Here is a 24,477-nt window from a genome sequence, read left to right on the forward strand (position 1 = left end):
GATTAGGAAAGCCACCCATTTGATGTAGAATGTTTAGCTTTGTTTGTTTATTACAACAGCATTTCCCCCTCCACGGGACTTTCCCACCCTTCTGAGAAGTACCCAAAATTCGAAGAGGTGAAGGGAGGAGGCATGAATGACAAAACACAATATAAAAGAGGAAATCAAAACCAAAAAGTTGGCTCAAACTCTTAGGACAAACCCCACGCCCTGGACCCCAGCTAAATATGAGTTAGAGGGTTGTGTTATCACCTTAGTCAGAGCTGTTCCTGTTAGGCCAGTATATCTGTTGTCACTAGAAAATAGCATAGCCAAGTCGTACTGCTCCCTAGAGGAAAGTGTGGTGTCAGAATTTCAAGAAAGTCCAAATCACGACACCTGTGTGCCAGATAGACCCAGCTGCACATGTGGGCTGGGCAGTGCAGCAGGACGCCATCTGCTCAGCACATGGAATGCCAGTTCCTTTGCCGAAGATGGGTTTGAAGGATGGGATTCTTTAAAGAGGAAGCTCACAGCTCGACTGTGACATCCTTAGCCTTTCTCACATTTTAAAATAAACAATTTTAGGAAGAGGGGATTAAAGGCTTATGTCTGAGGGATGACAAGTTGGGTATATGGCTAGCTCCAGAAGAATTGCTCAGAAGTTCTCCTTCAGATCGGCATTTGGCTTTTCATTCTGGTGACTGATGAAGTATGACTGTAAATCTCAGAAAATTCCAGGTGCTAAGCATGTGCACATTCCAAAAATGCTCTATGTTCTTATCCCTGGGTTTGCAACAATCAGACCAACAAGGGAATAGCTCTCTTCCCGAGTCTTTCTGAAACATAAGAAGATATTTGTCCCACACCTTGACTTTCTGATTGTTAATGAAAATCTGGACAGAGAAAACAGGGTGAACAATCCAGAATCTATTAAACAATTAGTATTAATTGCCTTTGCTTCCCCATCCCAATAAATCTAACATTTAAAAGTGTATAAATTAACACTTCTTTGCAATTTGGGGGACTGGATTTCCCTCAAACTATCTATATTAAATACTTGTTTAGCAATCTATTACCATTTGCCAACCATTAGTAATGATCAGGTATTTTAAAAGTTTATTTTTTTCTTTAATAGATATTTATAATCTCCTCCTCTTAAAGATTATGGAAATTTGGGTTTATTCTTCAGAGATGAGAAGATAAGCACTTTGATAATGTTTCTAGAGTTTACAGGCACAGTTCTATGAAGTTGTCTAGCTCCTAAAAACAAAACAAAATAAAATCTCAATATGAGGAAAATAAACTCATTCACTATTTCTTAAGACTGGTGGGAAAATGGAAAGGAAACTTAGATTTTAAAATATAGTTATAAAATATATAAAATAGATATAACATAGTGACAAATAAATTTGCAGTATCATCCTAAAAATGCAGTAACTATAACAAAGATTTCACAAAACCCATTCGATAGATTCTAATTTGACCAAGATCAGAGTATTCACCTTAATTTTCAGGCACAGGAATCAACAACTCATAATCTTAATTAAACCAATAATTAGACCGACTTGAGAAATTATTTTCAATTTAGATTTCATGCCACTGATCATTTTTCTTTCTTGGTTCATGTAAGGCCTGTTTTAGTAAAACATGCTAATCTGTTTCTGCATAATTAAAAAATATCTTGTATAAGAAATTAAGCACATAAAAAAAATAATCAGATAAACTTGCTAAACTAATTGCATATGGAGTTGTGCCAGTTTCCAGCCTCAGTGATTGGATTATGTATCTCCAGTTCTTTTTTAATTCTCCTACCCTGTCCCCCAGTAATCACCAATCTGTTCTCCACGGCTACAAGCTTGGTTTTTGTTTGTTTGTATGTTTGCTGGTTTCTTTCTTTTTTAGATTCCATGTATAAGAGACATCATACAGTATTTGTATTTCTCTGACTTATTTCACTTAGCATAATGCTCTTGAGGTCTATCCATGTTGTCACAAATGACAGGATTCTATTCTTTTTATGGCTGAATAATATTCCATTATATCCAAATGTTCTATTTATGGCTGAATAATATTCTGTTTTATGTGGAATTTTATATAGTACCCATTTCTATAAACAATTTCTTTATGCATTCATCCATCAGTGGACACTTAGGTTGTTTCCATATCTTGGCTATTGTAAATAATGCTGCCACGAACGTAGAGGTGCATATGTCTTCTTGAGTTAGTGTTTTTGTTTTCTTTGGATAAATACCAGAAGTGAAATTGCTGAATTATATGATAGTTCAATTTTTAATTTTTTGAGGAACCTCCACACTGTTTTCCATAATGGTTGCATCAATTTACATTCCCACCAAAAGTGCACAAGTGTTCCCTTTTCTCTACATTCTCAGGTATACTTGTTATTTCTTGCCTTTTAAAAATAATAACTATCCTAACAGGTATAAGGTGATATATCCCGTGGTTTGGATTTGCACTTCCCTGATGATTAATGACGTTGAGCATCTTTCATGTACTTTTTGACCATGTGTACAATGGCCTGATAACCTGATAGCCATCTTAATGTCATTCATTAAAAAAAAAAATAAGTGTTCTCCCTACTAATTCAGCAAGGCAAAACCATTCTACATTAAAACTGTAATCAAATAACTCTGAATTTCTTTTTAGAGAACACAAGTAGGCAGAGTGGAAGACAGAGGGAGAAAGACAAGCAGGCTCTCTGCTGATGAGGGACCCTCATGTGGGGCTTGATCCCAGGACCCTGGAATCATTACCTGAGCTGAAGGTAGAGGCTTTAACCCACTGAGCCACCCAGGTGCCCCCAAATAACTCTGAATTTTAAGCTAAACCATCTCAGGACCACAGACACCATATGCTGAGTTTGCTCATAATGTAACTGTTCACTTTTCCAGCATCTTCTTCTTGCCTGTCTTTCACAAACATTTACTGAGTGCTCTGCTCATGACAGAAGCTTATAAGGCATTGAGAAGATTAAGTGAGATAATATGAAGTTCTTGGCATGAAGTAGGTTCTCAACAAATATTAGTGCCCCTATTTTCTAGAAGCAAGATATCATGTATTGCTCAGCGATCTGACTTCACTAATGCTGGCTGGAAGATTTTGTTAAGAGTACACTAGAGATATGGTGAGTGCTGTGAAGTGTGTAACCTGGTGATTCACAGACCTGTACCCCTGGGGCTAATAATACGTTATATGTTAAAAAAAAAAAAAAAAGAAAAGAAAAATTAAAAAAAAAGAGAGTACACTGGAGAAGTATAGTGATACTACACTTAATGTCAGACTGCATTATTCATGAAGACGCAATGATGATGATTGAAAGGTCAGCCTATTTTTCCTGCTTGATTTTGTGAATGAGTCATAAGTAGCTCTGAATCATACTCTTCCTTTTCATGCATTTTAGCTGCAGATCACCACTCTTTCAAATGCTTATACTAAATCCCCTTATGGTTGCAATGAGCTCACCATTAAGCCTGAGAGTTCTAAATCTGATAATATGCATCCAAAACCAATAATTTGTTCATTGCTTTGGTCACCCTGCCTTGATTCCCTAAGATATTTTAAATTGCCCTTGAAAATTCAGAACATCTTGGTCCCTACAATCAGAACATTCTCTCCAGTTAGTCTCTGACTCTCCCAGAAGTGGAGTTAAAAACAACAACAATAACAACAACAACAACAAAATCACTAGTGAGGTTGGGCTACATTCTTCTTTACTGACGTTTATTAAAACCAGAATTATGGTTTTTAGTCTAACCTAATTTTTTTAAGTCTCGAGACATCAAATATAGTTGCTATTTTGTGTTGAAAACTTTTATTTTTCACATACTCCAATTCAATTTGTAATCAATCACTGGGATGTCAGTGGCATAAGACCTGAGTGCCGGTCACTTGTGCTTTTAACAATAAGAACCAACAGAGACTAAAATTCAGTTACAATGTGTTGCAGCTGGTGTGTCCAGGACCTCACTGGAATCTAAGTTCAAGAAGATTTTTCTTGTTAAAAAGAAAATTTTTTCTCTGAAAAGTGTTGGGAAGATAGCAGCAGGGCAAATAAGCAAGCAAGGAAATTTATAAGGATTTCCAAAGAACATTTTGGAAGCATTGTATTAATATGAATTGTTGCAAGAACATTTTCACTGAAGTTAAGCAGTTTATCTCTGAAATTTTAATAGAATGTTTGCATTAAAAAATAACTTTTGACAGACTTCTTTGTTTTTCTGACTTCAGTGTACATGATTTAACTAAGTGGCATATAAAGTAATGTATATTGCCAGACAGACTCTAGGGAATTGCCCTGGGTTTGATTTGTTTCTGCCTCTTCTTTCAGGAAAAGAGTGGGTTTTGGGTGGGGAACAAACTGCTAGCTTGCACTCATTAAATGCTTCCTGAACACCATGATCCTATGAGAAATAGTAACCATATTACATAAATTCTGACTAGGTTCTTCTAATAGAAAAGACCTAATTACAAGATAATATTACATATATATATATTTTTTTTTTTAAGACTATAAACCCAATTGATGGTTTTCCACCTTAAAGCAATCAACATTGAAGGGTTTACAATTGAAACCACAATACTGATTCCATGACTCAGAATGTCTTTGAAACTTTTTGGAATTGCTTTCAGAAACTACACCACATTTCTTTGACATCCTTACCTTCTGTGGGGTTTGGTTTATGGAAATAACGTAAAGCCACTCAGAGCCAAGTATTTTAAATGTGGTATGTTAATCAATATGAATAACATTGTTTGTGGTCATAAAGTTATGACTTAAAATAAACATGTAAACTATTTCTGAAGTTAGTTCCAACAGAAAAATCTAAGTGGCAATATCAAAAGAATGAGTTCTCTGCAGAGACTAATTTGGAAAAATAATATTTCAGTGTGGTTGTTTAAAAAAATCTATGACATCATTTTAAACTTGTATCTTTAACAAGTTTCTTCGTTTGATGTATTTTAGCACACATTCCATCTCTCTTCCCTACCTGAGGTAAGATCTTGTCTACTTTACTGAACTCACCCTCTCTGCAATTCTATTTTTAGGTCACCAGACTCCTACCCTCCTACTAGTGCAACTTTGTTATTTCTTGCCATTCTTCTAATTCCTCCTAAGCCTGCCTCTTCCCACTAATGTTTCTTTAGTACTTTATAAGTGATAAAATTAGGATCAGACCTCCTCAGGGAATAGTGAGGCATTTACAAAGAAAAAAAAATCTAAATTTAATTCCTTGCAAAATATTTAGAAAATAAAAAGCAGACACACCTCTTTACATTATCACCATAAAGTCCAGCATGACCAGACTTTTTTCTTCACTGATTATAGAGATGGTCTTACTCTTCCAGGTCAGCCTGACTGTTCATCAGGGAAACAGAGTATAACCTATGAAGAATGACTAAAATTATTTGATTACATTTTCCCTTAGTAAGGAAGGGATCTTACATAGAAATTGATACCCAGGTCTGTTTTATTCATGCTTCACTTAAAACAGAACTCAGGATGTTCCCATTTTTAACATAATTAAGGTTAAGATAATGAGATAACTAAGAAATGCAATGTAAGTGTTCATTCTCAGAAATCTTTATAAAAAGGAAAACACAGCAGGTTGTCCAACTTTCACACTGTATTGGAAATAGAGGAATGAACTGGATCATTTCTGGATACCTCTTTCAATCTTAAAATTCCAACTGGATTCCACAAGAAGACTGCTTTTGTTTGTATGGCTACCTATTCCAAGGACCCAACATGGCATCTATGTCAAACGAATGTTTGTTTACTATAATTATAGCTTCTAATACACCTAAGAAGTAAGTAAGGAATTAGCAAGTTGACAGATCTAAAGAATTTAGTCACATCTGAATTCTGAAATGTACCAATAAAAATTCTCTAGCTGATTTCTTTGGCTTCCAATTTATATGAAGTGGCAGCATGACACAGTGATTGAGCAGACAGACATAAGAAATACTGCTTGAGTATAAATCCCAGCTCTTCCACTCAACAATTATGTGACCTCAGGGACAAAGTAGAGAGAAACAAGTAATTGATGACGCTGTATGCCATGTCAAGAAGTTTGGACTTCTGGGGCACCTGGGTAGCTCAGTAGGTTAAAGCCTCTGCCTTTGGCTCAGGTCGTGATCCCAGGGTCCTGGAAGAGAGCCCCGCATCATGGGGCTCTGTGCTCAGCAGGGAGCCTGCTTCCTCCTCTCTCTCTCTCTGCCTGCCTCTCTGCCTACTTGTGATCTCTGTCTGTCAAATAAATAAATAAAATCTTAAAAAAAAAAAAAAAAGCTCACCTTAGAAGTAGTATAGAGGAGAGTTTAGAGAAGTACAAAACTATTATAATATTGTAATAGTCCATCAGGAAATGGTTATGGTCTGAGTCAAAACAATGAATATTAGATGATAATAAAGCAGCAAAAGAGTTCAATATTATGGAAGAAGTAGAATCCTATAAATTAGAGAATAATTGCTTTAGAGCAGGGATAGAAATCCGGAAACCTAGACTATTCTTAGCTTAGACAAATGGCTGGGTGAGATTCCAACACTTGTAACTATGAATGATCAGAGTTATTACATTGTTCACTAGGAAATGCCTCCTTAGCAATACAATATGTTTCCAACAGTTCTGAAAATACCCACTTTCCTGTTTGAAGATTTTTGACAAAACGTTCTTTCCTCTGTCACAGTCCCTGTGATTCACATCCATACAACTTGACTCAGTTGGCTATTTCCCTGAACTTTATCCATTCTGAATCCCATAACCTATAATGTGTCCAAAATATGACCCTCAAGTTTAATTTCAGAGCTTTAAAAATATTCTTACTTCTACTTTTAAGACCCTTATCAAGCCTTTCCAAGGTAGAACATATAACTAGTAACACATCTCTGACATGATAGGGAAAAAAAAAAATAAAGGTATGGAGCTCTCCTTGAGTATCATGGACAGGATATTCTTTGTTTTTTTGTTTTTTTGTTTGTTTGTTTTTTAAGATTTTATTTATTTGATAGACAGAAAGAGATCACAAGTAGGCAGAGAGGCAGGCAGAGGGAGAGGGGAACCAGGCTCCCCCCTGAGCAGAGAGCCGGATACAGGGCTCGATTCTAGGACCCTGACATCATGACCTGAACCAAAGCGGAGGTTTAGCCCACTGAGCTACCCAAGTACCCCATGGACAGGATATTCTAACAGCAAACAAGAGAGCAGTTTATAGCATGCAAGAATAAAACAAAAACAGAAACAAAAACTAAGTTTTAATCAGAAAGGTGAAAGTATTACCGCTGGCACTGAAGTTTTTAAATAAATCCAAGAAAATGAAAACAAATAGAAAAAAAACACACACACACGAAACAACAACAACAAAAACAAAACCCTTCCACTTTTAACTTCCTACTTACAAAAAAAAAAAAAAATCTATCAAGACACAAACTGAATTTATAACTCCAGAATCACAAAATCCAATTAAATGAGCTCATTCTTGGGTCAATTTGAACTAATTCATGTTTGTCCTTCATAAACTCAGAGTGGAAAGTTTTAATTTTGTTTTTTATAAAATAATCTCTAATGATATTAATAAGCAATATTTTCTATTTTGCAAAAACCAAGGAAAATACAGTATTATTACTGTGAACTAACATTTTACTGATGAGATAACTAAGGTTTAAAGGTATCAGATGATTTCTTCAAGGGCAAGTATATAAAAAGATAAGCTAAGCAAGTCTTCCGAATCTATATCTCATGCTCTTTGAGGTGCACCTTCTATCCCACAGAGGCATTGTAAGCTTCTTCAACTGCATTTTCTCAGAAATAAAGTATGATGGTGCACATGGCAAACACCCAAAAAGAACAATACTAATGTAGGATAACAGATTCTGAGTAAAGATGTCTGAAATATCCAACTACAGCATGCAGCATTGTTATTGGTCACATATTCTTGGAAGTAGAGAGAGGCAGAGGTTAAGGAGGTCTCAGGTGGAGAGGTCCCCCACATATAGGTCATTGTGTCAGAGGCAGACACAATGTTGCAGAAGAGAAAGTTGGAGAGGTCTGAGACAGGGCATACTTCTGTCCATGAAAACCTACCTGCTCTGCTTTCTACCTCCCCTTACTGGGGCTGACCGTAAAGTACTGCTGATCTCCAAGCAGAGTACCCTGAGTTCTCTGCAGGGTGAGTATCAAATGAGGCAGAGGTATTCAAACCACAGGTTTTGATCAATCAGTTCAATGAGTCATGACCAGCATTTTAGAGAGAAAGAGAGAGAGAAGAAAAGAGAACAGAAGACTAGCATAGAACGGAAGAGAAGGGCTAAAATTTTAAAAATGTCTCACTGCATTATCCATCATAAGAATATTTGTTCAAAGCTTTTGTTTCGGGGGTGTGTGTGTGTGTGTGTGTTTGTGTGCTGGAACACAACATAAAGTGTATCTCTTTTTGTGCACTGCCGTCAGAAAAAATTTAAAGCCATTGACCTCTATCCTAGATGATGCTTGGACAAAGGTCAAGCAATCTGTGTTCCCAGAGCCCACCATTATTTTCTCCCCTTCTTTTGTGTGTTCCTGCTGTTCCTGCACAGACTCTCTCCAGCCAGGCTTTTTGCTAATCATGTCACTAAGTATCATGACTGAAAAAATGAGCAAGGACAATACATGCAAAGCCACTCTCCTTCATTAATTTTGTTTAAATCCTACTGACACAGTTGTCATCGTGACATTGTATTCTTTGACAATACATTTTGACATATAAAATTCAGAGCTGAAAAAGAGCTCTCTATATAATTTATCTCCCATTAGCTTTGAAACAACTGAATTTAATTCTTCTGTAGAGCTTTGCTATTACAGATTTAACAGAGAACATTGTTTTTGATTATTTGGAAGACTTGTGTTAGAAGTCAAATAATCAAAGTTCCAGGAGAAATTCTTTTGTCATAGGCACTGACTGTAATACATTGGGGCAGATCAAGAAACATCTTCTAGTGTGGTTCCCTCATACACAAAATGAGTTAAACTAGGTGATTTCTACTGTATCTGTCAGCTTCAACTATGCCCACTTTAGTCTGTGGTACAAAGTCTTGATATACTTTATGATAAAGCTTCTCTTGGTTCTATCCATAAAAAGTTCTCCATCTTCAATAATAATGAATAAGTACATTTGAAGAATCCTCTTACATAGTTATCGAAACACGTTTAAGTCTGTCAGATTGAAAGTAAATGTTAAGGAGGTTTTCCCACACTGAAAATTAACAATTATTTCTAAAATAGCAAATAGCATAAAAATACTCTGTGGTCAGTAGTTCAAGCTACAAAAATAAACATTATATATTGTTTAAAATGTGCATGTACATAGTATAATATGTAATGTTTAATAAGTATAAATTCTAGATTTGTGCACATTCTAATCAGACATGAGTTGTTTTAACAAACAGGTCTATCATAGAGAAAAAATGTGGAGGCTATTTAAATCCCAAGCACTCAAATATGTAGGGGGTTCATGGGAATCTACACAGCTTTCTTTCATCACCAGTGAGTGATGAACCTACCAGGGCATGAGAAGAATTTGGGCAATGAGACTTGATTCTTATGGCCTTCATTAGACTAACCTAGGGTACTTTTTACCAGGTTTTATTGATAGTCTGAGAAATCATGAAGACTTGGTTGTCTGACTCCTGACAATTCAAAGTTAGACATAAAATGTATTTTTTTATATGTTTGTTTCTTTCTGGAAAGACTTCCCAAACTGGTGAGCAGGTAAGGGGGCTCAGGAGTTCCAACGAAGGGTAGATTTCTGCCTATGTGACAGATGGCTCCAAAGAAGGAAATCGTATCAGCCAAGGACAGAGAGTGGAGCAGAAAAAGAAGAGGACTAAGGAAGGGACTTGAGGAAATGTCCACATTTATGGGCAGAAGTTTGAGGAGGGATCAGTGAAAGAAGGAAGGAAGGGAGGAGAAAGAAAGGAAGGAGAGAGAAAGAAAAGAAGGAAGGAAAAAGAAAGAGAGAGAAAGAGGAACAACCCAAAAAGGAACATGGAACTATGTAGCCACAGAAGTAAGGGGATAAATAAAGTATGAAGGAAAGACTACAGAGTACAGAGGATGATTTTTGGAAAGAAGACCTTGGATTTCCAGACATAAATTAACCCAATGCCTGCTGAGCCAAGTTTCAAAGGGTTAAGATGAAGTGAAGCTAGAATGAGCAAGTGAAGACCATTATTTGAATGTGAGCTGTCATTTCAGTTAGTTTTAAATGACAATTCCCCCACCCATCCTCCCATTTGAATGTAGTCTTCTAGCTCATTATCACAAAGAAACACCTACTGGCAAACAGCTCATTCCAGATACATTAAAAGAAATTGATCACATACTTCAATAAGATGACTTTCACTCTTCATTTAACATTGTGAAGTTATTTCCAAATGACGTGCATCATGAAAGAAATAGCTCAAATAAAACAAAGAAAGTGAAAGGAATGGAATGGGAATAATGAGCTCCAAATTTCTGAGGCCTCCTGTAGGACAGCCGACACTCAAAGAGGCTTGTAAACCTTCCAAATTCTCAGCAAGCTCTCTGGGCTCCAGACTGTGCAGAAAGTGTCAAGAAACCTGCCTTTGCAGAGGCTATCTTACTTTGGAGAATATCAAATTAATGCTGTTGGCAGCAGACTCTAACATGTTGTTCAATTATTTTGGTTCCTGTGGTTAAATATTGCCATGCCGGTTAGGACCTTCACTTACTGCGATTGTATTTTAATGTCTGCTGTACCCTGGCTTCTGTGTAATTTCACCAATTACTCAATTACATGCTATTTTGCTTACTTCGTAATAGACAGCACTGACTCGCCATCCTTATGTTCACATTTGATACAAGAAACATGATAACATACTTTTGTGTTTATTTATTTTGTCTTGTTTTATTTTAAATTCCAGGCCTTGGTGTAATTGAGTTCATTTGTTTCCCTTATGACATCACATGCATTTATTTAGTTAGCCTGCCCAATTTGTTGGGAGGGCAGGGAAGACTGTACAGCCACTTTCTCTTTCGTGCCTGAGCCCTTGGCTTACCTATTTCTGTAATGGTAGTAGTAATAATGACATTAGCACAGTAAATAAGTGTACTTTCCTCTCCCTCTGGCTCAGTCACATAAGTGTTATTACTTTTATGGTTGCTATTGTTATTGTATCCTACTTTACATATTAAAAAAAGAACCAGAGATTGAAGTGCCTTTTTCTTTTTCTTTTTTTTTTTCCATTTTATTTCTTTTCAGTGTTCCAAAATTCATTGCGAAGTGCCTTTTTCAAACACATTAAGTTGGTCAGTGGGTCAAAAGTTAGGACCTATTTGGAAACTACAGTGCTATGGTGCTGCTACAGGTCCTCTCACTCTCTGAAAGGCAGCTAGGAGGAGTCAAAAGTAAGAAAGATGCCACAGCAATAGTAGGCTCTCAACCTAGATAATTTTTCCCTATCTGAGCAGACTATGAGTGATGCCAGCCAAACCAACTCAGAGAAGTCCCTGAGAGGGCCTCTACCTGTTGTCAGTGGGTACCAGGTGGCACTCAGATGCAGGAAGATGGATATTGGGGCGTGTGTTTTGCCTTTCTCTTTTTAATGCTGTGTGGCTTAAACAAACTGCATAACCTCTCTGTGCCTCAGGAAAATCATTGTTTTATCCTTTATAAAATATTTCATTATTTTTAAAATAAGGATGATAATAGGACTTGCTCCTTGAAGGGCTGTTAAGAGGTTCAAAAGAGTTAATTAAAATGAAACATCCGGAGCAATGCTCACTCACTTCCTTCAGTTCCTAGAAAAAAGAACCTTCTTATTTGGAATGATAAAGCATAACATGGAGAATTAACATCTTTTAGGAAATGTTTGGATAGATCTACCATTTTAAGAAATCAGTCCTACTAATTGTGATGCTTTGGCTTGTTTTGCCACTTACTGTACTTATTCACTCATTGATTTTATATATTTGTTTGTTTTAGACAGGGTGGGATAGTTAGAATTCATTTTGATTATGAAATATGTAACTATTCTCTATACCAAATTATAATATATATATGGAATCAATTAATTTAGCACTGTAATATATTTAAAAGGATATCTGATGCACATTTGTCCCTTTTATTTGTGGAGGTGAGAGAAGTAATGGGCTTTTAAAAACTTACTACTTTTATGTTTTTTTCTGATTTCATTTCTACATTTATTATTTGGAGCACATAGATAAATCTAGACTAGTATTAAGATCTCATAAATATAATCTGTTATACAGATTCAGTGGTCGTGGAATCAGTATCAAAATAATAATTCTATTTTTTAGTGCCTACATAAGCTAATTACTTGAGTTAAAATACATCATTTTAGATATGCTATTGAAATCCCTCTGCCTTAAGGTTTTCTCTGATTCAGTTTATAAGGATTTATGGGATGAGCACTCCCTAAGGACATTTGATTAGAGGCTGGTACCATTCAAGTCATTGGTTTGAACCCAAAGAAGTGGGCAGTGACCCAAAGTCGCTAGCATGAGAGACTCGTTGGGAAACTACTACTTAAAATATTTGGGTGGTGACTTTTCTTCCTGTGGACAGATGTTCCTATCAAAAAACTCTCCCGTATTTTATATTAGTTGACCTCTTCATTTGGGAGAATGACTTATTTGTCCTGAAAAAAAAAAAAAGACAATAATTAGAGAAAAATATGTTGCTGTTTTCTAGTTCCTGGCAAGACTGGACAGAGGAAGAAGAGAAAATTAACCTCTGCTTACCTTACATGATAATACTAAATTTTCATTATTCATTTCCTATTTAATCTTTCTGTGCTATCTTAAAGCAATCCTACACAATGCAAAAATCAATCCATTAGCTATTATTAATTTTGTTTCCTTTTGCATCCTGCCAAAAAACTAGGAGCAGTTTTATCTCCTTTACGGATGAGTACAAGTAACTAGACTACCAGGGAATCACAGGTAGAAATAAGATTATAATTCATTTTGATGTTACATCAATATCAAAGTATGAATAGCCAGAAAAGAGTGAGTCTAAAATGTAAATACATTGAGTATTATAAAAGACCTCTGTAATTTAACAGGTTATTTTAATATCCACTCAAATTGGTTGTGCAGGGAAAAGAAGAGGAAGTGGCAATATTCTCCTAGAACAGAATATATCAATTCCCTTTCTATTACATTGTTTTCTCTACTTTAAAAACTATAAGATCTGAAACATCTTGGGAGGAGTTTGCTTTAGCGGGGAGTACTACAGAAGATTCTGGTAGGGTCAAAGTCACAGCTGGAGTGAGTTTAAGTAAACTTGTCCCTTGCTCTCTCTCCTCTAGCACAAAAATAAAATGACGGATGCTCAAAGACTATCGTTAAAATACTTTTCTTGCTATTCACGGGGTCACCTTCCACTTATACCAACGATCAATATTTCTCTATTATTCACAGTGAAGGAAGAGGAATCTTGCTGTGGATTGTTTCAAAATCTTTCTATTTTGGAAACTTTAAATTTTGAAAATGATTTGCATTCCCGATTATACTTAGCGTCAGTTGATGTCCAGAGGAAATCGCGTATATTTACTCTCTAACAGGAGAAAGTTGGGCTGGGGTTTAAAAAAAAAAAAGTCACGGATAATTTCAAAAAGCGAAGGATCACCTACAGAAAATAGACTATCTAGTTTACATATAGTTGATTTCATAAGTGTTTACGCATACAAGTAGATGCGGCACTTTTATTAAAGAAAAGGCAATACACAAATATTAGTGCTTTCTAACAGACTCCCTCAAGCTTCTGTTCCGATGCATTTCAAGCATTCTTTTTTCACAACACAACTTCATCCAAACCTATCCAAATGTCCAAGTTATATGAGAAAATCATGGAATCTAAATTTTTTTCAAAGCAGTTTTCAGTTTCTTTTTAGAGACACATGCCAGAAAGCTTTATTTACATTTAAAACAATTATTTTCCACTGTTCTATTCAAAACTTTTAAAAATATTTTAAAATCCTATAGCATTACATTCAAAGTAATATGCTTATCTCAAAAAGGCAAAGCAAGAAGTAAAGAAGACTAAAAAAGTACTTTCAAACACAAATCCAAAAGGTATTTCCACTTACCAAAAAATAAGAAAGTGAACTGCAAAGATAAACTGAGTTTTTAAATTGCTTGCTTTTTAATTTGTTCTTAACGGTGGCCGATAAAATTTGATTACCTCAAACTCCAGGGGTGATGTTGAGCAACAGTGTACTTATTCAGAATTCATGTATCCATATATTGAAGGTTTTATTTAAAATTCTTTTTAATTTAGATCATTTTCAATAATCTCTTTAAAAACTGAAATATATTGACGTGTATATACATTAGTTACAGTCCACAACTTAATTTATCCCATATACCTATACATATATACACTATCCTTTAAAACCTGTAAGCAATAGCTGAAAAAGAAAGTCAAATTAAAACATATGTGTGAATAATTCAGCAAAATCACTTTTGCTCTTTCTGTATCAATCACCTGAATACTGTCATATTCAATTTTCGATGTCATTTTCCATTATAACTTATAACTGTCTTTGAAAGCAAACCTAAAAATGAGAACTGTAACACCTCTGGAGAGCAATCCATTGCCTTTCTGGGTTCTCTAAATCTTTCTTGAAATTCAAAGCCATCTTTTCCAGGAGTGATTTACAAATAATCCACCTTGCCTCCTGAACAAATTGAATTCCTATATTCTATATAGGAATATATTCTATATATTCTATATTCAATATCCCTAATTCCTAATGCCTATATCCTATATTCCTTAGAATGTTTACTTCATATGAAAACAGACTACATTGAATCAAGAAAACATTGGGGCCCATTTTGTCTCATTTTCACTTTTGTAGATTAATGAATTATTAAATTCCTTCAATAATTTATTCTGCAATCACAATAAAATCTTTATTTTAATTATCTATTCTGAAAGTAAGTCAGAAAAAATAGACAATTATTCAATTTTCACTTAAGGAAAAGAAAACCAAAGACTAAGTTTCTAAAGTGCCTCCTTGAATTTGCATCCTACAGTTTCCTGTTCCTGTATCCTGTATCTCTGAAACACATATATTTCAGCATCAGTAATCAAGGATGGAGAGGAGGAGAAAAATTAAATGATCAGGCCTCAGGATGACACTACATAATTAGCTGGTTTGATCAGCTGATACTTTATTTCCGATCTTCTCAATCAATCATATTTTTCTATTTCTGATGGATAAAAATTCAGCTCAGCTACAATTCAATTCTAGGTTTTGTTTTGTTTTGTTTTTTTCTCCAAAAAAGGATGTGGCATCCTCCTGTTTGAATAGACTTTCTAACTTCCATTCCATTACTGAAAATTAGAGTCCTAAGAATCTCAGAAACCACATAGCTAGTAGAATAAAGAAAGTAAAGAGACACATAAATATTCAAAAAATTCCTCTTTCTACTTCAAAGAAGATAGATTTTTTTCTGTTTGTTTCTTCATAATAATATATATTATAGATCACCCGCTAAGCACTCCAGAAGCCAGAAAATAACAAAAGATAATCCTATTTTCCATCTATTTTACTTCGATTCAATTCAGTGTTTTATGTTACCACTATCTCTCATAAATTACCATTTTCTCACAAACCCGCCATCAACTCTCAAGGATATATAATTAAGGAAATATAATGATATATATTCCAAGGAACTGCTAGGTTATGGAGAGTATACAAGAATTTTAACTTGAAAGACGGAAAAAAAGAGAGAAAGAGAAAGAAAGGAAGGAAGGAAGGAAGAGAAGGCTAAACTCATTTGTAAAACAAATAAGTTTTTTCATCTGAAGACATGCAAATAGAGTTGCAACCTCTTTAAGGAGCAGATATTTGGAGAGAGCAAAAGAGACATATCAAAACATAAGGCATAAGCTAGATTGTGGGCGGCAATCTTCAGTTTAGTCCATGTAACCCCACGGCTAATGACAGTTTTGACATAACTGATAATTTGATTCAGGAACATCAAGTGTTGGGGCCCAGTGGTGACAGAAGCAGAAAGCCTTTTATAGAATCTCACAAATGTACATGGATGAGAATCGAAAGGAACCTCAAAAGATCATCGGGTCCATCCCTCTGTCCTTGGCTGAACTAAATAAACACCTAGCTCTCTTCAACAACTGATAAGATGAAATTTGAAGTCAGTAGCATTGGAGAAAAGGCTTATGATTTGGATCGACAGCATCCTTTCTTTCCAACCTTCGCCTCATCTCATGACAATAGATATCTAAGAGAACGTTATGTCCATCACTATCGAAAGTATCAGGGTGTTTAGGAGGGAAGAGTAAAAGGGAATGAAAATGGTCACATGAATGTGGAGGTAGGTGCACATGTGTGAGAATGTGCAAAGTATATGTATGCTTGTAGTATGTGTATATATAGTTTATTTCCCTTAAGGTCTTAAAAAAAAAATCTTGTGATTGTAGACTTTGTATTTCTTTGAAAAGATAGCTGAAATGGTTGCCATTTCAAAGCCTAAGCCAAAGAATTTCAAAACCATTTCAAAGCATTCTGGAACTGCAAAACTAGCAAAATTGTCCCCGTGAGAGGGCAGTAGGGGACCAAGCGCTGGGCAACTTTTCCCTCCCTGTCCATCCAGGACTGGCCCTTGCTCTCACCCCTCACCTGCCGTCTGCGATAGAGGCAGGGGCAATGGCCGACACCGAGAGCTCGCAAAGGGGCTGCAGCAAGCTCCTCTGATAAAACAGAGAAACCCGGGCTCCCTGGGGCAATGAGCCACTTCACGGGTTGACAGTTGTGCTGAGAGGGGCGAATGCTGTTTGGCAAAGGAGCTTTCACTTTTGGCTTCCTACAAAAGGAGCAGAAAGGGGGAGCTGTCCTGGTTCCCAGTGCCCACAAGGCCCCCCACTCTTGGCCATTGCGCTCCGACCACAGCAGTGCGGAGGGTGCACGCTCGTTATACGATGTGTATATGTTTGTGTAACATTTTGCAAGCGACTGTCAATGTATCTGTCTGTGTGACAGAGAGACTCCCTCTTGCAAAAATGCATCCGGGGTCCACTTTGCTATATCGCAGGCACCCCGGTCGCCCGCGTTAAGATGCTGTCACTGTCCCTTCGTCAGATAGCTCCCACCTGAATGATTTATTTATGAGGCTAGAGAAAGAAATGAGAGATGGAGAGTCTATTCAAGTTTTCTGCCTGTGACCTCACTTTTCTGAAGGAAGAAAGTGGTTGGGAGGGGAACAGAACCTGAAAGGGGGTAAATTCCCCCTCTAGATTGTGAAATGTAACGGTTGAGAGACCAAGATTTGGCCCCTGACTGTTCGGATTGGAAGCCCATTCTGCGATTTAGCATTAGCTTGTGCGCTTTGGGTAAATCTCTTAATCACTCCGTAACTCAATTTTTTTTTCATTGGCAGAAGGGGAAAAGTAACAGCGAGTAGCTCATAGGGTCGGGAAAATTAAATAAAGGTAAGCGCTTAGAATGGTGCCTGACACAGAATCTTTGCTGTGTGTTAACTGCTATTAACATTATCGTCAGCATTGCCGTGATCATTTGGAGAAGGACCATTCCCCACCGGTACACACTGGATCTGGATCTTGTACCTGCCCAAGTCCCCAAACAAAGGTGGGAGAACCCCAACCCGCCCGCTCCACGCCCCCCAGCACCAGCAGTCACTAGCCACCCGCACCCACGAAGATCTGCTTCTGGGAACCCCTCCCCAGCTGTGGTGCGCGCCCACACGTGGGGGCGCACTTGAAAGGTTGAGGGGTGCAAAGGCAAACTACACGCTCAAGAGCGCTGGTGCCTACCGCTGTTGGCTGTAGAGTGTATTTGGAGTGTTTTCCTACCTGCCCCAGGTTTTTGCCCTTCTTACTGCCGCCGAAAGCCAGTCCTTGGTATGTGCCCGCTGATCGATTGGCGGCCTGGGCAGGCGTCTCCCCGCCCAGAGAGGACTTGATGGAGTTGAGTTTGGCCCGCGAGCTGCCGAGCTGTGAGCTCTCCACCATCAGCACCGCGGCCAGTAGGAGCAGACAGCGGGACGAGTCCTTGCCCCGCATCAGCGCGGCCATTTCCCGGCGAGGGGTCCCCGGGGAGGCACAGAGCCCGGAGTGGTGCGGGTGCAAGGGAAAAGAGGACCCCAACACCGGGCCCCCTCACTCGGGGTGCGGGGGCTCGCAGGCTCTGTTCCCCCGACCCCACTCGGCTTCGGGGGCCCAGCACTGTGTGAATTCAGTCTCACGCCTCTGACCAGGAGCGAGAGCGACCCAAGCAAAACCCGCTTCTCCACCAGGGCAGGAAGTTCTGCAGGAACTGGAAGCAATCAAAGGAGAGGCGCCTTCTCGCCAAGGAGGCGTGACCCGAGGTGCCAGAAGACCCAGCCCCACAGACCGCACCGCTTCAGTTGCTCCTTGCCCCGCACCACGGTGTTCCCGCCGGATCTCCGCCGTCCGGTTCTCTTAATTGGCTCTGGAGGGCCACACCAGTTCCTTCGGCCTCAGTTGCTTTTCTCTCCTCTTTTCCTTCCTGACCCTTTAGTCTCAACCTTTGCAGGACACAATAATAGCGGGGCGCTCTTGGGGGGAGGGGGGGTCAAGAACGCCCCAGACCGGACTGTCGAGGTCTGAGGAGAGCCGAGGTCTCCCACGCGCGCTGGCACAGTCTCGACGAAGTGTCGCTCCCGGATTCACACCCGGCCGCCTACCGCAGGCAGAGGCGCGGCAATGCCCTGGGAGCGGTCGTGCGCGCCGCGCGGTCTCGCTCTCTCCGTTTGCTCTCTCACCGCCGCCCCCTTTGCTTTTTATAGCTTCCCACAGTGGGTTTGTTTTTTTTTTCTCCGCCCCCAATTCAAGAGTGACAAAGAGTGAAAACGTTTCTCTCACCCCCCCTCACGTTCCCGCCCCACTCCTCTGCTTCCCCCTGCGGCTCCCCGTCCTGCCTCTCCTTTTTGCCCCCCTCCCACACCCCTCTGCTCTCCACAACAACTGAGAAAATGGGATTCATTCCCAGGGGAACGTGAGGCCTCCTAATTCCTGACAACAGCTCTGGCGGATGGAAAGACCTTTGGAAACAGACGGAGGGCAAAAGTGGAAGTGGAGAGGGGCAGGTTGCCACCGCCCTTGGGAACCGCCAGCGCCCTTCTTTAGGTTTCCCAACCCATCTCCGGTACTTGACTCCCAGAGGAGCACTAGAAAAGGCCCATGGAAGGTTTGGAGAAGTGAGCATCTGGGCGTACAGAGCATGCGGTCTGTACGCGCAAGGGCCCAAGCTGGGTTTTAGTCTGTGCCTCCCAGTGTGTATGTGAGGCTGCGCTATGTTGTGCCAGGGGGTGCCCAACTGACGTGGACGGGGACTTTGGCACCGGGGAGAAGAGGACCAGAAAAAAAGGGAACGATGTACTTATGCTCACCCGGGAGACGTTTGGAATTTTCTAGTCTCCACCTTTTGTACCCCGCAACTTCACGACCCCACCACACACACGCAGCGTACGTTTATGTATCCGCGAGGTTGGGAGAAATGGGGTGCCTTGAGTAGTGTCGGAGGGTTTCAGTCTCAAAGCTTTACCGGGCATCTTTACTGCGCTAGAGGAAATCCCAAACGGGAATGATGGGAGGCAAGGAAGCCTTGGAGGTCCTGCCTCTCAGCCTCTGAGAATTCCCCGGGAAGCCTTTCCTGCCAGCCCCCTAGGCTCCTCAGATTTGCCTCTGAGAAGGTGGAAGGAGGTGCAGAGAGGGACTGGGACGCGCTGGCGCGCAGCGCTTGGGGGCGCCAGTGGCAGCGGCCCGCCGGGGTGCGGAAGCACTGGCAGGAGACAAGCTGTCCCAGGCAAGCACAGGGCTGGGTTTGGAGCGGTTTGGTGGTTAAGCGCCAGTGTTTCTACTGCAACCGGAAGGGTTGTTTGGGAATTGTTGCATTTATCCTTTTCATGATCTAACGCCTGTGCGCAGAGAAATTGAGACAGTGCCACAAGTTGGCAGCTAACAGCTAGAGAACGAAGCTGATCTCCTGAACCGCCTTATAGATGGACCTGATCTTCAGAACCGGGTTCCTCAGTTTTCATACCTGACGCAGTTGCACACGAGCATGTACAGGAGAATACATTGGACATATTGTCTCTAAGTGAGAACTATAGTGACTCTTTTCCCCAAAAAAGGGCTGAGTTCTAAAGTGTGAATTTATGGCTGGGTTCTCCCAGACAGCACCCGCTTTGCATATTTCCTGCCCTGATCTGTAAGTCTGTCTGGCCTGGAATGCTTCAGTTTCAAATTTATTTATTTATTTATTTATTTATTTATTTAAACACCACAAGCAAAAGGGCATTAAAGTTTAATGAACCCTCTGGAATGAATCTTTTCTTATCTTTGACTTGCTTTTGTGCTTTCTTAGGTTAGAGATTTCCACATTGATTTTTTTTCCCCACTTTTTAAAAATATCCCTAGGAGTGGATTTGTAAGGACAAAGGAACCATTCCAGGCACTAGTGGAAGGCAAGGAAACTCTATTAATAAGTACTCGTGATTCACTGTTTACACCTTAAAGAGGGTATTATCTTTTCCTGGGATATTCCAGTTGGAAAACATTTGAGTAAAGGAGAAAATTAAGTTAGAAGACTATTGGTTAAGAATTTTTCAAGAGTATTTTAGAGCAAAAGGAAAATTCAAAAGACAACTAAATATGTAGGGAAGAAGTCACTCTACACCCATTTGAAGGTTGTAAATATCCACCATCAGCTAAAGAAGGAACAAATGAACCAAGAGAAAATCTGAAGATACTTTGCCTATTTCCATCAGTTCCCTCTTTCCTTACTTCCAACCAAAGCAAGATCCCATATAGTCATACCTAACTCTTGTCAATGCTCTGCTGAAAAGAAAAATGGTATCAAGCTCAGCTTCTTTACTCTCACAAAAGCCTTCAGCTCTGAGTATCATGATAGAGATGATCTCAGAGGCTTACCCAACACCTTACAAGCTCCAAAAGCAATTTTTTACAAACCAGAGTTGAAAATCAAAGTTCACTTTTATGTGCACAAATATTTTCCCCCATATGTAAAACTAAATCACACTATGGAATCAAATGCTACCACATACATGATTATACCAGAAAAAGAGGTAAAAACTAATTGCAGTCATGATCCAAATGTTCTCTGTAAAACTGTATAACAGAAACAGACACACATAACCTACATGTAGATAAATAGATATGCATACACAAAATCAACTAACTGTAAATAAACATAATATTTTGGATTACTGTCATAACCATACATGTGTTTTCTCATGTATGTTTTTATAAGTACGAAGATACAAACTTTATATTGTACTTGGAAAAACATACTTTTATGCATTTTGCAATAACATCATTAGGGAGTAAACATATAAAAGCAACACTGTACAGAAGTAAGGATAGGGTTTTCTTATTCAGAAGAAAGTACCTCTATGAATACTTTTTCCTTTGGCCATATTTTCCTTCTTTGCTCCTCCAGTCAGCTTGGTTCCATCAAAAAAAACACAAGTATCTTAGTAGTTGTTTCTGGGTCCTGGTTCCCTTCTGACTACTTAGCCTCAAGGTGAGCTAAGGGCATACACATAATTCCTTTATTCTTGTTTTCTACGCCATTCTCTCTCTCTCTTAATTGGTAACCACTTCCTACATAAGTCTGTTTAGCAGTTGTTCATCCGTTCACTTCATATGTATTAAGTTTATGGTCCTGAAGATGCAAAGGTGCTAAGTCAGGGCCTTGGCTATGGAGAGGCTTGTGGTCCACTCTCAAGGCCTTGCCTCACTGAAATCTGCCTCTTGCCCTTCTCAGGAGCCTTCCTCTGTTCTCATCTGCTACTGAATTCTGCCAACCTCGGTCTCTCACAGGGTATCAGGAACTTCTGCATTAGATTGAATTCATGTGACTGTGGAAATAAAAGAAATTAGAGATGTCCCCCAGAGTTTTTCCTTTCCTTATAAGTTGCATGTACACTTTTAGAATGTACAAAGAGACAATATTCTTACATTTGTGGTTGAACCCAAAGAAATGACACTAGTGTGGTCATTTTAGGTTGGTAAGAACGGAAATATGGTATTATGGCAAATTTGGAAAGGGAGAGTATATTTTAGTAGCTCCTTTAGAACACCAAATCATGTTGTCCACACAGAATAGACACGACAGACCTTCTTCTTGTTGGATGTTACAAGATTTTGAAAAATATGATTATGTGGGTTTCCTCTCTCTGTAGTAAACAAGGCCACCTGGTTCTCTATTCTAGTAATGCTCAACTCTTTGGATCTTATCACATGAGAATTTCATATTTCTCACTCTGCCTATAAAATAATAGTACCATATGTTGCTGTCAATTACATTTTAATTAACCTTCAGTAAATGTAAGTTAACACTGGTATTGTGAACATTTTTTGTGTTTCTTGATAGGACTCATTTCCATACCAGATAGAAAATTTGCATTTCCTATTTGATCCCTGCCATATTTTCAGCTACTAACTCTTTTCTTCCTTGATTTCATGGACAACAAGACCAACTAATGAGAAAAAACCACATCACTCACAGTTTAGGTGCTAGCTATACTTGACACAAACACATACAACTGAGATGGTTTAAGGGATTTCACAGTGAACCAGAAACAAAATTCCTTAGTTAATGGCTTGGGTTTTGATCCTCAACATATTAATCATCTTCTCAATATGTTATCTGCCACTCCAATGAGAACTATTGAACAGATTCCCCCTAGCAGCTGAGCCCAGCTAATAAAAAGTGAGCAAATATCATAGTCAAAAACTCAAGTGGATTAAACTCTATTGGTTCTTGTGCATGTGAGAGGCCTTTGGTGAAATGGAAATTAGAAACATTCTCCAAATGTTGAACATGAAGCCTTTCCTTTTGCAGTGTGCAAATTTCTGCTTGTTCTAGATACTGCGAATCCTTCCTGGTGGTCCATTTACTCCCACTGCTGAACTCTGGCAGGCTGTTTCAAGATTCATCTTTGGAAACTACTACACTTGGCTGTGAAAGGAAAACATGTTTAACTCTTAAGAGAGGTTCATTGTAGAAATATCATCTTGGTGAGCAAGAAAACAAACAACTTCTCAATAATCTGGACCAGGGGCTTCCAAACCCTGCTTCTTAGGTCTCCAGAGTTCTAGAGAAGTTAAAGCTGCTGTATTTTTTTTTTTTTAATAGAAAGGGCTCCAGAAGCGTGACTTTTTAAATATCTGTTTTTATCGTTGTATCTATTTGGGGGAGGAATGTATTGGTTGGTTTTAATCAACTGTTAACTACTAAGATTTAGAAGCCACAGTGAGTTAGGCAAAATGTTCTATGAGCCCTCAACCTGCCAACAACACGATGGATTGATTTCTACCCTGTTATTATTACAGATTATTTCTAAAACAAACATTAGTCAAGTGGAGAAACTATTGAAAATCTGGCAATTTATCCAGTCAGAAATGATTTGGTCACTTGAAGTAGAGAGTCTTAAAAAATAGAAAGGCAGGGTAGCTAATCCAGTCATGGTACAGTGTGTTTTTTCCCGTCAGTTTTCTGAACCTATGACTAATGACCAAGGAAAAACTTCGACTAGAAAATAAACTGTGGCATAGATTAAAAAATAATGTGAGAACTATTTGCAAAAAATAAGAAAATAGGTTCCCAAGTGGCAATTTAAAAATCTGTGTTTGAAGCATAACTAGGGCTTGATAACAGGGAATGTAAATTGTGTTTAGTTTATTTTTGATGATCAATTTCCAGTAGATCCTACTTTTTTATACTGTAGGAATAGGCTGCAATGCCCACAAACAATCCAAGGTATGAAAAGTTAAGATATTAAACTACAGCTACCTTAAGGAATTTTATAGGTATCTGGCTTGGAATATATAGAAGTAATAAAACAACAATAATAAGCACAATATATTAAATGCTTACTATGTGCCAGCTTGTGAAGTACTCTACATGCATTGCATGTATTAGCTCTTTTTTTAAAAAATAAAGATTTTTATTTATTTATTTGACAGAGATCACAAGTAGTCAGAGAGGCAGGCAGAGAGAGAGGAAGGGAAGCAGGCTCCCCCCTCCAGGGTCCCGGGATTGAGCCCAATGTAGAGCTCAATCCCGGGACCCTGAGATCAGGACCTGAACCAAAGGCAGAGGTTTAACCCACTAAGCCACCCAGGCACCCTACATGTGTTATCTCTTATTTGGGTCCTTTAGTTCATGCCTTTAAAACAGTGTCCAACATTAAAACAATACTGAACAAAGAGTAACTGGCTCTCATTTTAGATGTAATGCCCAGTTATGGCAACAATGTGGAGCACACCTGAAAAAGGAGAAAATTCCATCACTGCAACAGAACTTAACACTGATTCCTCTGCAGGAGCTTAACTTGGTACATGACTACAAATAACATCAAGAATAGAAGTAGATGGGTACGTATATTACATCTTTGTCCAATGTAGTAAAGCCTCATGGAAACT

General features: G+C 38.7%; 1 protein-coding gene across 1 annotated transcript in view; it reads right to left on the reverse strand.

Annotated features, from left to right (window-relative positions):
• DKK2 (dickkopf WNT signaling pathway inhibitor 2) overlaps nt 1-18,795 on the reverse strand; it is a 101,569-nt gene extending 82,774 nt beyond the window's left edge. The window contains exon 1 of the mRNA XM_032333084.1: nt 17,857-18,795. Within this exon, the coding sequence (XP_032188975.1) occupies nt 17,857-18,078 (222 nt within the window). The 5' untranslated portion in view covers nt 18,079-18,795. The remainder of the gene's footprint in view (nt 1-17,856) is intronic.
• Between the last annotated feature and the right edge of the window lie 5,682 nt (nt 18,796-24,477).

The sequence above is a fragment of the Mustela erminea genome, chromosome 2 (assembly GCF_009829155.1).
Source record: "Mustela erminea isolate mMusErm1 chromosome 2, mMusErm1.Pri, whole genome shotgun sequence".
Classification (NCBI taxonomy): Eukaryota; Metazoa; Chordata; class Mammalia; order Carnivora; family Mustelidae; genus Mustela; species Mustela erminea.